Raw genomic sequence first — 16211 nt, forward strand, 5'->3', positions numbered from 1 at the left:
TTGATGTTTAATTCTAATATAATTTCTTATTGTCGTGTTTTCTGTATACTTTGTTACTTTTCTGATAACAGATTCTTATTTTCTTTGTTTGATTTTCCTGAAATGTAGATAACTTTGAATCTGGGTCAGATTATAGCTATGTATTGTAGGAGAAACTTTGAAAACTATTCTCTTTTAAAAATATCTAGTAATTTAGTTCGAAGTATGAGTTCCCTCTTTTTTTTGAAAGTCATTGTTAATTAAAAAAAAAAACGATGTGATTTTGAATTTTGAATATTCGTCGAAATTCTAATTTTTCAATAAAATTGTATACATTATCCACATTAAACATGCTTCATGTAATGTTTTTAACATTTCTTTTCTTGTAACCTATCTGAAAAAATTAAGTTACTATTTTTTTTTAATTGATTAAAAATAAGTGTATCCATAAAATTACATTTTAACTGCTTTGAAATTTATAATTTTTACGTTTATAAATTTTGTAATATTTAGTATTAAAATGTCATTATGAATAATCTTTTTAATGTAAATGTATCTTTTTATATTTTTGAAAAACAAAATATAAGCATGGTATTTTACAAGTGGTTCTGTTTGGGACGTATTGAGTGATACGAGTCGCTCGTAAAGATTTAGTCCCTTGTCCATAACACGAGTAAAAAATATGCTATAAAAAAGTCGCTTATTTTATTTATTTCTATCATATCACAATATTCAGTTCAGTTAATCTTCTTTCAATTTTCGTAAAAAGAGCAGAGATATTCAAGTTTTCAAAGTGTTTTTGTTACAATAATTTATATAATTTTTAAATAATTTTTTAAATTTTTATATTGTGTTTTTAAAAATTGTTGTGACTTTCTATTCTCTAATTCTGACATTACAGGGAGTTAACCTTTTTATAAAAAAATTTTTTTTGAAGAAGGAATAATAAATTTTTTTGAAATTGATTGTTTTTGTTGAAAAGTAATGGGTTTTATTGAAATAATAATAAATTTAGGTAAAGGGATTGATCTCATTCGGGGACTTGTAAAAAATAAGAGTTTTACCTAATTAGAACAAAATTAAGATTTATCATTTTTTAATAAGACTTTTTGATAAAATGCAAAACTCATGGTGCTTTTCCTAAAAAAAATTTTGACGTCAATAAAAGAGTTTTGATTTTAAAACAAAAAAAAAGTGAATATAAAACAAATGATTGATAAATTAAATCAACCAGTACCGTTTTTTTATTATTAAGGAATCTTTTGAAAGGGAAACCAAATTGATTAAAAATTCTCTTAAGGAGATTCCTGAAAAAAAAAACATTTTTTTGAGACTATTAAATATATTTTTCATTCGATATATTTCCTATATAATTAGTTTTGTTTCCTGCTTTAGCTGAAATTGTTATGAAGAATTTAGAGAATCAAGTTTTTGAAAAAATTGATTTTAATATTGATTTTTATGCAAGATACGTTGATGACTCAGCGCTTAGTTTGCGTAAAAATAAAGTTGAAATTCTTCTAAAGGTTTTTGAATAGCATGCATCTAAGATTACAATTTACTGTTGAAATTAACACTGAAGGAAAGCTAAATTTTCGTGATATGAATTTATTTAAAACTGATAAAAGACGATTAATAAATAATTAATAAATAAATTATTTTTCTTAACCATTATCCTTTTGATTTGATTGAAAAACATTTGCATAACAGAATAAATTGAATGAATAAAAAACATCAAAAATAAATGTAAAATTGGGAAAAGGTAGATATGAAACGCTAGACAAAGATGTGTAATTTACGAGGTTAACTAAATGATTGTAATGCAGTTTATATAGGGCATATACGAAGGGCACTTAGACTTAGGAAAGATAAATATGAAAATAATTTTTACAGAAGTTGTAGATATCACTCAGTATTTTCAAAGCATAAAATTACACATGGTCATGATTTCAATTGGATTGACATTAAAATTATTTAACATGAGAAAAATTAGAAAAAGAGAGAATTCATGGAGATGCTATTTTTAAAGAGAGAAGATAACAAGGCTATTAATTTAAAAAGGGACCTCTCAAAACAGAACAAAGTATGGGTTAGATTTAGTTGGTTGTAATAACTTTTTTTTTACTTTAAAGTAAAAAGAATTCTTTTATAGAACAATCATTTTCTGACTAAAGATATTTATTATGTTAGACTAAATCAACTTTTAATTAATATTTATGGGAACATTTTATTCTCAGGTATATAAATTTTTCATTTATTTAGTGTTTTTTTTATAAATAATCCCTGATGAGGTTTAAATTGGCTTCGAAACATGTTAGTTTTCTGGATTGTTTTAAGTTGACTTTTTCCCTTTTCTCCCTTTGTTTTCATTTGATTATTTTTTTCTTTAATAAAATTATTTCTGCTAAAATAGATTACTTTTCAACCTTAAATACAAATTTTTAAATAGAAAGATATTTAAATTTTTGTAAAAAGAATGAATTATAATATTAGCAATGTTAGACATGCATTAATTTTTGGATTATTCGATTATTATCACTTTGTTTGAAAATGTTACTATATTATTGAAAATTAGTTTTTTTAAATTGTTTTTTGTAACTGAAAGTATAATATCATTTTATTTGAAAATTCATCTGTTTTGTTGGAAATTCAATTATTCTAGTTAAAGATTAATAAATTTTAGTTGAAAATTAATCTTCTTTGCCTAAAATTGAACTATTCCAGTTGAAAATTCATCAATTTTGTTCAAAATTCAACTACTTCTAATGATTCATCATTTTAGTAGAAAATTAATCTTTGTTGAAAATTCAGCTCATGTTGAATTGTGGTCTTTTTTGTTTGAATTCAACTTCGTTTGATTAAAAAATTGAAATTATGATTGGGTATTTTGTTGAAAAGCCGTATTTATTTTCAGTTTAAGATAAAACTACTTGGTAGAAAGTTAAACTCCTTTGATAAAAATTCATCTATTACAGTTGAAAATTCAACATTCTAGTTCAAAATTCACCTTTTTTGTTTGAAATTCATCTCTTTGATCGAAAATTTGTCTTTTTCAGTTTAAAATTCAATGGTTTCGTTAAAAATTCATGTATTTTGTTGGAAAATCTTATTTTTTTGTAGAAAATTAATCTTTTTGTTTTAAAAGTAATTTTATTTTTAAATTCATATTTTTGTATTAAAAATTCTAGTATTCCAGTTAAATATTCATAATTTTAGCTGAAAATTCAATTTTTTGGTTGAAAATTAAAGTCCTTGGTTGAAAGTTAAACACTTTATGAAAAATGCATCTTTTTTTGTTTAAAATCCATCTATTTCAGTTGAAGATTCATCATTTTATATGAAAATTCATCAGTTTAGTTGCAAATTTGTTGTTAGTTTTTTGTTGAAAATTTATGAACTGAAAATTTAACTTAAATTTTTGGTTGAGAATTTATTTATTTTGTTGAAAACATGTATTTTTGATAGATAATTAATTTTTTTGTTTAAAAATTCATATTTGTTAATTAACGCAATATTTTTACTTAAAAAGTTGAGAATTTAAACTAGTTTAAAGTTAATTTAATACAGTACCTACATTAATTTGACTTAAGTATGCACTGAAAAAATTCAAGAAATGATTAATTATTTTTTAACTAATACATAGTTATTTAATTAATTGATAGTGCTATTATATTTAAGAATATCTTGGAAGTATAATTTATCAAAGCTTATTTCTTAATTGAATTAATTAAATCCCTAGCCTCAAAAATAAAAAAATAAACATTATTTATAATAAAGTCGCGAAATTGTATACGTTTAATTGTATTAATCTAATTGTTTAATTCAATTGTTACATTTTCAACAAGATAGTTCATTTTTTAACTAAATAGTAGCTACATTTTTGACCAAGAAAATGAATTTTCTAACAAGAAAACTAATTAAATTTGAAACATATAAATAAGAATTATCACAGCCAAAAATATAATAATATACTTTTAAAACAAAAAGAATGAACTTTCAATAAAAAAAGTCACGCATTTTCAACCACAAAAGAACGAATTTCCAACTAAATAGTTTTATTTTCAACCTAAAAGATGAATCTTCAACCAATCAAATACATTTTTATATAAAATTGTTGAATTTTCAACCAAATAATTAAATTTGTAAGCAAATAATTGATTTTTTTAAATACTGAAATAGATGAGTTCCTAATCAAAAATATAATCTACTTTTCAACGAAAGGGAATTAACTTTTAACCAAAAATGCATGAATTTTCAACACCAAAAAAAAAACGAATTTTTAATCAAAAGTTAAATTTTTAACCAGATATGAATTTTTAACAAAGAAGTTCTTTTTTGTTATCTCATCGAGGAAGTTTCGTAACTGTAACAGTTTCGTTTAATTAATCGTTTCTCAATTTTAAAATGTCTAATACAATGTTCTAAGTAATTGTCCGGATATATGTGTGTATTTGAATGCCTGGCAGTGTATGTGTGGATGATAAACTTTTTTGTGAGCACGATAACTTAAACAAGGTTGCAAGTAAATTATGGAAATTTTGACTGCTTATTTTCACAACTAATACTTTGAAACTTGGCGAAGGATTTCGTGAAAAATATTCTAAAAATATTTATTGCACTTGTTTTTTCCTTTTTTACTAAAACTTTTTAATCGACATAATTCAAAATTGATGATTGAATAGAAAAGACTGTTTGATCATAAATTCTCAAATAACATAATTCTGACAATTTTTTTTTTAATTTTGTATTTTTCATAAATTTATATTTTTAAATTGATTAAAGTAAAGACTTTATTTTGTCTGATATCTACAAATCACTAAAGGGAAGAAAAGTGATCGTGAAATAATCACCTTGTAATTATAAAAAAAAATAAGTGAAATTTTTTGCAAAGTAGTTCAACTTTCCACTCAGTATTTGAATTTTTAAACCCAAAAAGAAGAAGTTTCAAAAAGCCAGTTGAAGTTTTAAAAAAAAGGATTATTTTTTTAAACAAATTTTGGATTTTCAACCAGATAATTAAGTTTTTAACAAAATAATTGTTTTTTTAAAACTGAAATTGATGAATTTCTAACAAAAAATACTATAGTCTACTTTTTAACCAAAAACAATTAATTAAAAAAATATATACATGAATTCTCAACCACAGCAAAAAAAATTAATTTTTAAGCAAATAATTAAATTTTCAACAAAAAATATGAGTTTTCAACAAGGAAGTTTATTTTTTAACTATGTGGTTCAATTTTTAACCAAAAGGATTAATTTCCTAACAAAAAAGAACAAATTTTCAACAAAAATGCATGCATTCTCAACCAAAAATGAAAAATTGTTAATGAAAAGAGAATAGGAAAATTTTTAGTTACAAAGAAAAATAATAATTTTCAGCTATAAAAAACGAATTTTTTACCAAATAGTTACATTTTCAACCGCAGAGATGAATCTTCAACCAATAAAATAAAATTTTAAGCAAATTAATTCAAATTTCATCCAAGTAGTTGATTTTTTAAATTAACGTTCAAGAAAACATTGTATAGTTAAATTTTATGTAAAAAAAATTAATTTGTAACAAAAGGACGAATTTTTAATCGAAGTGTTAAATTTTCAACCAAAGAGGCGAATTTTTAACAAAGAAGTTCATTTTTTAGTTGAGTAGTAGAATTTTCAATTAAGATGATTAACTTTTTACTAAAAAAGAGGAATTTTCAACAAAGCAGTAGAATTTTCAACGAAATGATTAAATTTTCAACTGAAGTAGGTAAATTTACAGCTAAAATTAAAATAGTAGACTTTTCAAACAAAAAGAATTAACTTTCAACCAAAATTTCATGAAATTTTAAGTTAAAAGTATTAATTATTAACCAAAATTTTTGTCGTTCAAATTTAAGTTGAAAAAAAATTAATCTTCAACAAAAATAAAACGAATTTTCAATGAAAAGTTGGTCAATTTTTTGAACCAAAGAGATAAATTTTTAATAAAGTTGAATTTTGAACAAAATTGAATTTTTTACCAAATAATTACATTTTTAACCAAAATAGATGAATTCACAACTAAAAATAAAATAGTACAATTTTCAAACAAAAAGAATTAACTTTGAACCAAAAATTGCATAATAAAATTTTAAGTTAAAAAATTAATTTTCAACAAAAATAAAACGAGTTTCCAATCCAACTGTTAAATTTTCAACCAAAGAGACGAATTTTTCACAAAGAAATTCATTTTGTAACTGAGTAGTTGAATTTTCAACCAAGAAGGTTAATTTTTTACCAAAAAAGAGGAATTTTCAACAAAGCAGTAGAATTTCCAACCAAATAATTAAATTTTCAACTGAAATAGGTAAATTCACAACTAAAAATAAAATAGTACGCTTTTCAAACAAAAAGAATGAACTTTCAATAAAAAATTTATGAATTTTCAACATAAAAATATCAATTTTAAAGAAAATGTTGTATAGTTAAATGTTAAGTTAAAAAAATTAATTCTGAACAAAAAAAAACGAGTTTCCAATCAAAGTGTTAAATTTTTAAGGAAAGAGACGAATTTTCAACAAAGAAATTCTTTTTGTTACTTAGTAGTTGAATTTTCAACCAAGAAGATTAATATTTTACCAAAAAAGAGGAATTTTCAACAAAGCAGTAGGATTTTCAATAAAATATTTAAATTTTTAACTAAAATAGGTCAATTCACAGCTAAAATTAAATTAGTACACTTTTCAAACAAAAAGAATGAACTTTCAATAAAAAATTCATGAATTTTCAACCTAAAAATATCAATTTTAAGTTAAAAAAATTAATTTTCGACATCAAATAAACGAATTTTTAATCAAAGTGTTTATATTTCAACCAAAGAAACGAATTTTCAGCAAAGAAGTTAATTTTTTATCTGATTAGTTGAATTTTTACCCAAGAAGATTAATTTTTTACTAAAAAAGACGAATTCGCAACAAAGTAGTTTAACTTTCAACCAAGTATTTAAAATTGTCAACTCAAAAAGACGAATTTTCAACAAAACAATTAAATTTTCTATCAAATAAATAATTTTTAACTAAAATATATGAATTCTCAGCCAAAAATATAATATTCTACACTTTGGTTAGAAATCTGGAAATTTGCTACAAATGTTCAGTTATGCAAAAATTATTAAAATTAGGCCGCAGTTGGGCTTGCTATTTAAAAAATATTTACTTATATTATTTATTAAGTAAAATAAGGCGATTGAATTTTGTGTATAGAACTTGAGCCCCACAGCCTTACGATTCCTCTTTTAATTTCTTAAATGTTCAATATTTGGAAATAGACTGTTTACTTATTTGAAAAATAAATTTAGAGCATCAGGCGTATTTGTACGAAATACTGATTGAAATATGAAATTTCAGCTTGGCGAGATGTGGTAAAAGTTTCAGCGATCGATTGCGCCGATGACGATAATAATCCGATTTGCCGAGAGTACGAAGTCATGTATTATCCAATGTTGAGATACTTTTCGGTGGATTTAAAACAAGGGTCTCTGGGACTGGTAATTGAAAAAGGAAAGGACGTATCTACTATGCGTCACAATTTAGTCAAACAACTAGAAATTGAACAGCAGGAGGGCCGAGGATCTACTTGGCCTAATATTGTTCCTTATAGGTATATAATTTCGATTTATTTTATTATTATTATTTAAAAAAATAATAATATTTAACTAAATAGTACAATTTTCAAGACAAAAAGACGAATTTTGTCGAAGACAGTTGAATTTTTAACAAAAAAGTTAGTTTTTAACCAAGAAAGATCAATTTTTAAAGAAGAAGGATGATCTTTTTACCTTAAAGATGAATTTTTAATCCAAAAGGATAAATTTTTAACAACATATTTCAATTTCCGACTACAAATGATGACTTTAACAAAATAGTTGTACTTCTAATGAAATAGTTGAATTTTCAATCAAATTGTCGAAATTTGAAATTAAAAAAGATTAAATTTCAGTTGATTCGAATGTTTTAAAATTGGAAAACAGTGGCGTTTTGAAACGAGAAAGATGAAATTTGAACAAACAAAAAAACCTTTTCTACCCGAAAAGACTACTTTTTAACCAAATATATACATTTTCTACCAAATAGTTGAATTTTTAACTCATAAAATATATAGGATAAAGTATCTACCAAAAATAAAATTGTTAAATTTTCAAACAAAAAGGTGCATTTTCGACCAAGATTAACATTCCATAAAAAACGAGAAATTTTCAAATTATAAAATATACCGGTTAAAGTTTTAACCAAACATGAAATAATTACATTTTCAGATAAAAAAAATGTTAACGAAAAAGAATAAAATTTTAACAAAATTGTCAAATTTTCACTTGAAAAAATGAATTTCCGACCAAGAAGATTAATGTTCTTCCAAAAAAGACGAATTTTCAACAAAATACATGTACTTTCAATAAAATGATTTAATTTTAAAGCCAAAAATACTAATTATCTAGAAAAAAGTTGAATATTCAACACATGCATATGATTTTAAATCCTAAAAGTTTCATTTTCTTTCAAATTTGTTGAATGCTGAAACCAAAAATATAAATTCTTTATTTAACAGTAGAATTTTTAACGTAAAAGTTAATTTAAAAGAAAATAGTTAAATTTCCTGATTAAAACATGAATTTTTTTAGCTGTTAAGTTTTTAAACACAAAAGATGAATTTAGAAAAAAGTTGAGTATTCAACACAGGCATATGATTTTAAAATCAAAAAGTTAAATTTTTTTCCAAATAGTTAAATTTGTAAGCTAAAAATATTAATTTTTTTACTAAACAGTAGAATTTTTAACATGAAAGTTGAGTTAAAAGCAAATAGTTGAATATTTAACAATAATTATGAATCCTTAATGAAAAAATGCTTTTTTTTTACATCGTATTTCAACTTCGAGTCAAATAATCGACTTTTGAAACAAAAAAGGCGAATTATTGTCAACGATGCATGGTGATTAGTCAACCAAACATATACAGGATTAAGTTTCAAGCAAAAGTAAAAAAGTTCAATTTTCATTTAAAAATTTATAAAAAAAATAACTTTGAAAAAAAAAACGAATTTTGAACAAATTTTTTTTCAACCAAAAAGGTGACTTTTCGGTCCAGAAGATTAATGTTCTATTAAAAAAGACGAATTTCGGACTTTTCTAATATAAAGAATAAAGTTTTCACCTAACATGGAGTAATTACAATTTCAGATATAAAAAATCTTAATAAAAAATGATTTTTTAACCAAATTGTTAAATTTTCCACCAAGAAGATTAATTTTCTACGAAAAAAGACAAAATTTTAAAGTTAAAGCCAAAAAGTGGTATTATCTACAAAAAAGTTGAATTTTAAACCATTTAGTTTAATTTTCTACCATATTGTTAAATTCTGAAGCCGAACAGATTAATTTTCTACAAAACAGTAGCATTTTTAGTTTAAAAGTTCATTAAAAAGAAAATAGTTGAATTTTGAACTATAATTATGAATCCTTAATAAAAAAAAATACTTTTGTTACAAAGTAGTTCAACTTTGAGTAAAATTATTGATTTTTTAACAAAAAAAAGATGAATTAATAACGAAGCATGTAACAATTGAGATTTCAACCAAAAAGTTGGATTTTTTTATTGATTAAAAGATTACATTTCTACCAAGAAAAACGAATTTTCAACACAATACATCAATTTTGAATAAAAAAATTGAACTTTTAATTAAAAAAAGAACAATTTTTAACTGAAAAAGAGAAATTTTTAAGCAAAAATGGAATATTTTAATTTCAGTAAAAAAATTTAGTATTTTCAACCAATTAAAAAAAAACGAAAAAAATAATTGATTTTCAACAAAACATACAAAGAAGTTTCATCAACATAATTAAATTTTGAATCAAATAGACGAAACTTCAACTAAAAAAATTAATTTTTATCAAATTAGTTGAATTTTTGACAATTAAGATGACTTTCTAAAATTATTGTTGCATTTTCACTAAAATAATTTAATTTTCAACGAAAGAATAGAATTTTCGATCAAATGAGAATAATTCTGAACCAAAAGTATAATAGTAGCCTTTTCAATAGAAAACTGATCTTTTACCCAAAAATATAATTGGATTTTATTTATTTTGAACTATAAAGTTGAACTTTCAAATAAGAAGAACAATTTTTAAAGAAATAGTTACATTTTTAATTGAAAAAGATACATTTTTAACCATGAATAGAATATTTTATTTGTATGTTCCAAAAACGTTATTTTCATCCAAACATTACATTAAGAAATTTTTATGAAAATAGTGAAAATTTCAAACAAAAAGATGAACCTTCAACTATAAAAATGAATTTTTAACAAAGTAGTTGAATTTTGTATAAAAAAAATAGTAGTCTTTGCAATAGAAGTCTGAACTTTTAATCAAAAATATAGTTGAATTTTCTTATTGATTAGAAGAGAAAAATGAAAGAGAAAAAATATATAAAAGACGAACTTTCAACAAAATACATGAATTTTGAATCGAAGCTTGTACTTTCAACTACAGAACAAACCTTTTTAACCAAACAGTTACAATTTTATTAAAAAGATACATTTTTAACTAAAAATCGAATATTTTAATTGTCAGTTTAAAGAATTATTATTTTCAACCAATGAAAAAAAAGAAAAAACAGTTGTTTTCAATCAAACATAAAAAGAATTTTCATCAAAATACATCAATTTTTAACCAAAAAGTTGAACCTTAAACTAAAAAAATTAATTTTTAAAAAAGTAGATGAATTTTTGATTTAAAAAAAAGATTTTCTAACATTATAGTTACATTTTCAACCAAATAACTAATTTCTCTACCAAATAATAGAATTTTTATTCAACCCAGATCAATTTCAAACCAAAAATAGAATTGTAGCGTTTTCAATAGAAATCTGAACTTTTAACCAAAAATATAGTCGGATTTTTGACTAAAAAAATAAAATTTTAATTAAAAATGGAATGTTTTAATTGCCAGTTAAAAAAATTATTACTTTCAATAAATTAAAAAAAAGAAATGATTTATTTTCAACCAAACATAAAAAGAATTTTCATCAAAATACTTAAATTTTGAAACAAAAGATGAACCTTCAACTAAAAAATTCATTTTTAAACAAATATTTGAATTTTTGATTTAAAAAGATGATTTTCTAACATTATATTTACATTTAAAAGCAAATAATTAATTTCTCTACCAAATAATAGAATTTTTAACCAAACGAGATAAATTTCGAACCAAAAATAGAATAGTAGCCTCTTCAATATAAATCTGAAATTTTAACTAAAAATATAGTTGGATTTTCTTATTGAGATTAGAAGATTACATTTCTACCATGAAAGACGAATTTTTAACAAAATAGATGAATTTTAAGCCAAAAAGATGAACTTTCAAGTGAAAAACAAACATTTTCAAGCAAAGAATTACATTTTTGACTAAAAAAATTTATTTTTAATTAAAAATGGTATATTTTAACTATCAGTTTGAAAGATTATTATTTTCAACCAATTTAAAAAGAAAAAAAATGATTTATTTTTAACCAAACATAAAAAGAATTTTTATCAAATTACCTAAATTTTGAAACAAAAGATGAACCTTCAACTAAAAAATTAATTTTTAACCAAATATTTGAATTTTTGATTTAAAAAGATGATTTTCTAACATTATATTTACATTTACAAGCAAATAATTAATTTCTCTACCAAATAATAGAATTTTTAACCAAACGAGATAAATTTCGAACCAAAAATAGAATGGTAGCCTCTTCAATAGAAATCTGAAATTTTAACTAAAAATATAGTTGGATTTTCTTATTGAGATTAGAAGATTACATTTCTACCATGAAAGACGAATTTTCAAGAAAATACATAAATTTTGAGCCAAAAAGTTGAACTTTCAACTAAAAAACAAACATTTTCAGGCAAATAGTTAAATTTTTGACTAAAAAAATTAATTTTTAATTGAAAATGGTATATTTTAATTTTCAGTTTAAAAGATTATTATTTTCAGCCAATTTAAAAAAAAATGATTTATTTTCAACCAATTTAAAAAGAAAAAAAAATTATTTATTTTCAAGCAAATAAAAAAAGAATTTTTATCGAAATGCCTAAATTTTGACACAAATGATGAACCTTCAACTAAAAAAATTAATTTGTAAGAAAATAGTTGAATTTTTAATAAAAAAGATGACTTTCTAACATTATAGTTAAATAATAAGAATAAGAATTAAATAATAGTTAAATTTTTTACCAAATAATAGAATTTTTAACCAAACAACATGTATTCCGAACCAAATATATATATATATATATATATATATATATATATTCTCATAATGCTTTTTTGCAGGAAAAGTGAGCTTGAGAGCATTTGGAAAGCAGTGAAAAGCGAGATAAAATACACATTCCTCATATTCGAAACGCCAAACTCCTACGTGGGATCCAGCGTAATTTTAGACTTCCAGAATGTCCATGATATGCACATACGAAGAGTAACTTCGGACAATGAACTTCTCTGTGTGACAGCCAAAGTCACGAAATTCCCCAGTCTTATTCTCCTTCAACGAGATGGTTCTCAAAAATCTCTAGGCATAAAAGCGCCGACGCGGGAAGGAGTTCGAAAATCGATTCAAGAATACATGAGCTCGGTGGGTATTAATATCGAGATGATGGACACCATGGAAGAATATCCCGAGGATAATTCGAAAGTAGGGGAAAATGATGAGAAGCAAGAGTCGGGAGGTTCGGAAAATTTCCCAGATAAATTCGGCGATGTTGTCTTCCAATTGGATTTGGAAAAGGCTCTCCGCTATTCGATAGCTCATGAAATTCCCCTCTCGAAGATGATTGACAGGGAGAAGCTGGTAGCGCTGAAGAATTACTTGAGTGTCCTAGCCACCTACTTTCCGATGCAACAAACTGGAGTCGTTTATTTGTCCACTCTTCACGACATTATCAAAGAGAAGAGGAACATAAGCGGCGCGGATTTTCGACGACTCGTTGTCTCCACCGAGGAAGAAATGTCGCCAGTTTATTCCGGGAATCTTGAGTGGATTGGCTGCAAGGGCAGCTCGAAAATCTACCGGGGATATCCCTGTGGCTTGTGGACAATGTTTCACATGTTGACGGTGAATTTTGCTGTTCAGAGCTTCAAGGAAGTTGAGTACAATCCGGCAAAAATTTTGCGCGCAATGTACGGATATATTACGAATTTTTTCGGTTGTGCCGAGTGCGCCCGGCATTTCGCCGAGATGGCCAACAGGAGTAAAATATTTGAAGTGAAGAATGAAGATGATAATATTCTCTGGCTGTGGAGAGCGCACAATGAAGTCAATGAGAGATTGGCGGGTGATGCGACGGAAGATCCGCAGCACAAGAAAATCCAGTATCCTGGGGCAAAGGATTGTTCCGCGTGTCGAGACGAGAATGGAAACTGGAAGGAGGACGCGGTTTTGTCGTACTTGAAGTCGAAGTATAGATACGAGGGGATTAATTTTTACAAGTCGAGCATCAAGTCAAAGGAGGAGGCGGGTGGTCATAATGTGACGAAAATTCGAAAGGAGAGACTAGTGTCTTCTAGTTTTATGAGTTCGCGGAAACTTGGCTGGGATTTTACCATTTTTGATATCAGCATTTGCGTCGTTTTGTATGTCATGTCGGCTACGATTCTCATTCTGGTTTGCATTAAATTCGCTGTTAAGCGAGGCTACAGAAAGAAACCTTATGTACATTCCTTTTTTGGCAGAGTTTAAGTCTCTGCAAGAGTTACAGTGGAAATTATTCTGGAAAGAGTTGATTAAAAATTCCTTTATTGTACAAGGAAATTGGCAGAAACTTCTAGTATTATGTGTCAATGATACTTGTGTTTCTGCACCTAATACGATAATCATGTTTGGTAATTTAGGAGAATTATGAAACTTGGTGTCTTTTTAATTTAATGGCTCTTTCTGTACTAATTTTTGTTATTTAATTTTTTTAAATTCAATTCTTCCTTGAGAAAAATATTCCATATTTCTAGAAGTGAAAATTGCGAGTGACGACATTTTAAGTCTAGAGTGATTATTGTAAATATAATTTCGTGTATATATTGTCAATACTTTTAGTGATATTTTAACTGTGCATATGAATAATTGAATGTACTTTTTAGTAGGAACGAATGTGCATGAACGAATTTTTTCGAAATAGTTTTTAATCTCATGAGTCTGGGAAGCTCTTCCTTAATGTTATCATTTGCAATAAATAAATCTTTTAGATTGAAAAATGGGAATTAAAAAAAAAAGTGAGTGCAAAGTACCAGCAATATCTTAAGAGACAAATAGAAGGCACAAAAGTGAAAAATTAATTTAATACAATCGTTTATTTAAAATAAAACTGGATTTTGCATCACTATTTATTCAACCTTTGAAAATTTTCAAACAAATTTTTTGTTTTTAATTTGTTTATCTATTAATAAAAATTATGAATTTTCTGTATCATCAGTTTTGTAACTAAAAATTTCCAAATTAGTATTTTTATTTCATGATAAAATTTATTTCTAAATGTTTTTTATCATTATTTTTAATGTAGAATATTTGAACTGTGATTGATTTTTTCAATGTTGGGACATAATTATGTTCTTAATATTTTCCTGTCACACTACAATTTGTAAACTTTTTTACCCTTTTAAAGAGATCAGAAAAATTAAATTATGAATAAAAATATCGAAGTTTCGAAAATATTCGAAAATAATATAATCTTGAGAAGATTTTAAAATAATTTGAACAGAATCTAGATTTTTCAAGTTTTCGATATAAAAAACTTTTTAAGAATGATGAGTGTTGAGAGAATATTGAAAAAGCTTCTAAAATATTTCAAATGATTTCCTAAAATTTCAACAAAAAAAGAGTGAAGAATATTTTAAAGAAAAAATGTTCAATTCTGCAAGATTACAAAAAAAATCGAGTAAGTTTATGAGATATTCAGATGATCTAAAAAGATAAAAAAATAATAATTTTGAATTGAAAGCTTTTTAACAATTTTGGAAGGTTTCATGATAATAAAAAAAAATTCTTAAGATTTCTGGGTTTAAAATGATTATTTTATTTGTTAAAAAATGAATTTTGAGAGAATATTGAAAAAGCTTTGAAAGTATTTCAAATTATTTCTTAAAATTTCGTAAAAGATTGTAGAAAATTTAAAAGCAACATTTTTCAATTGTTTAAGATTATGAAAAAAAATCAAGTAAATTTAAGAAATATTTAGAAGATTTAAAAAAAATTTCAAAATAATTTGAAAGTTGAAAAGATTTACAACATTTTTTTTTAACAAAATGTAAGTTATGAAAAATTTTGGACAAAAAGTTACGAAGCATTTTAACAATTTTGAAATTGTAAAAACTTTAGAAAGATTTCCAAATTTTTCGAAACATAATCAGGAAGATTTCAAGGCATTTTTAAAATTATGCAGATTATAAAAAATTTAACTAGTTACAAATTTGTAAAGATTTTAAAAAATGTAGATTTGTAATTATTTCGAAAAAAGCTTTTTAGTTATTTCAAGGGTTTCAAAAGAATGAAAAAATGTCTTTAGATTCAAAGGAAAATTTAAACTGATTTTTTATTTTTTCAAATTATTTTAAGATTTTCCAAATTGTATAAAAAGAATTTTTAAGATTTGAGAGCATTTTTTAAAATTCTGCATCATCTTTAAAAACAAATTCGAGTTATTTTAAATCTTATTTAGATGGATTAACAGCTTTTAAAAAATAATTTAAATTTATAAAAGATTTAGAAAATTTGTAAAAAAATGTAGGCTTTCGAAGATTTTGAATAAAAAATTTAGAAGCTTTTTAGGAATTTTGAAAAGTGTCAAGAGAACTAAGAAAAAATTCAGATTTCTGGATATAAAATTAATTTTTATTTCGAGAAATTAATTGTATGAGAATATTTAAAAAGATTATCAAAAAACTGAAAATTTGAAAAATTCGCAAAGAATCGCGACTTTCTAATTCTTTTCTAAGTCTCCTGAAAATATAATCAAGACGAATAGAAGTTTGAAAAAAATTAAAAAACATTTCATAAATTTTCTGAAATCTTTACAAATTTCCAAATATTTTGAATCCCTTAAAAACTTATAAATATCTTTAATTCAGAGTTAAATTTTTACGTAAAACTGAGAGAAATCATTTAAAATGGAAAAAATTGTCTGGAATTTTTCCAAATTTTTATCAAAATTTTTAGAAATTTGTTAAAATTCTTTGAAATTTT

The 16211-nt window shown here is 24.0% G+C and overlaps 2 protein-coding genes across 3 annotated transcripts in view; one reads left to right on the forward strand and one right to left on the reverse strand.

Moving 5' to 3' along the window:
* LOC117166952 (sulfhydryl oxidase 1-like) overlaps nt 1-14227 on the forward strand; it is a 16006-nt gene extending 1779 nt beyond the window's left edge. The window contains exons 2-3 of the mRNA XM_033351437.1: nt 7350-7602; nt 12317-14227. Coding sequence (XP_033207328.1) covers nt 7350-7602; nt 12317-13718 — 1655 coding nt within the window. The 3' untranslated portion in view covers nt 13719-14227. The remainder of the gene's footprint in view (nt 1-7349; nt 7603-12316) is intronic.
* LOC117166955 (low molecular weight phosphotyrosine protein phosphatase 1-like) overlaps nt 1-16211 on the reverse strand; it is a 57330-nt gene that overhangs the window by 11378 nt on the left and 29741 nt on the right. The window lies entirely within an intron of this gene.

The sequence above is a fragment of the Belonocnema kinseyi genome, chromosome 2 (assembly GCF_010883055.1).
Source record: "Belonocnema kinseyi isolate 2016_QV_RU_SX_M_011 chromosome 2, B_treatae_v1, whole genome shotgun sequence".
Taxonomy (NCBI): domain Eukaryota; kingdom Metazoa; phylum Arthropoda; class Insecta; order Hymenoptera; family Cynipidae; genus Belonocnema; species Belonocnema kinseyi.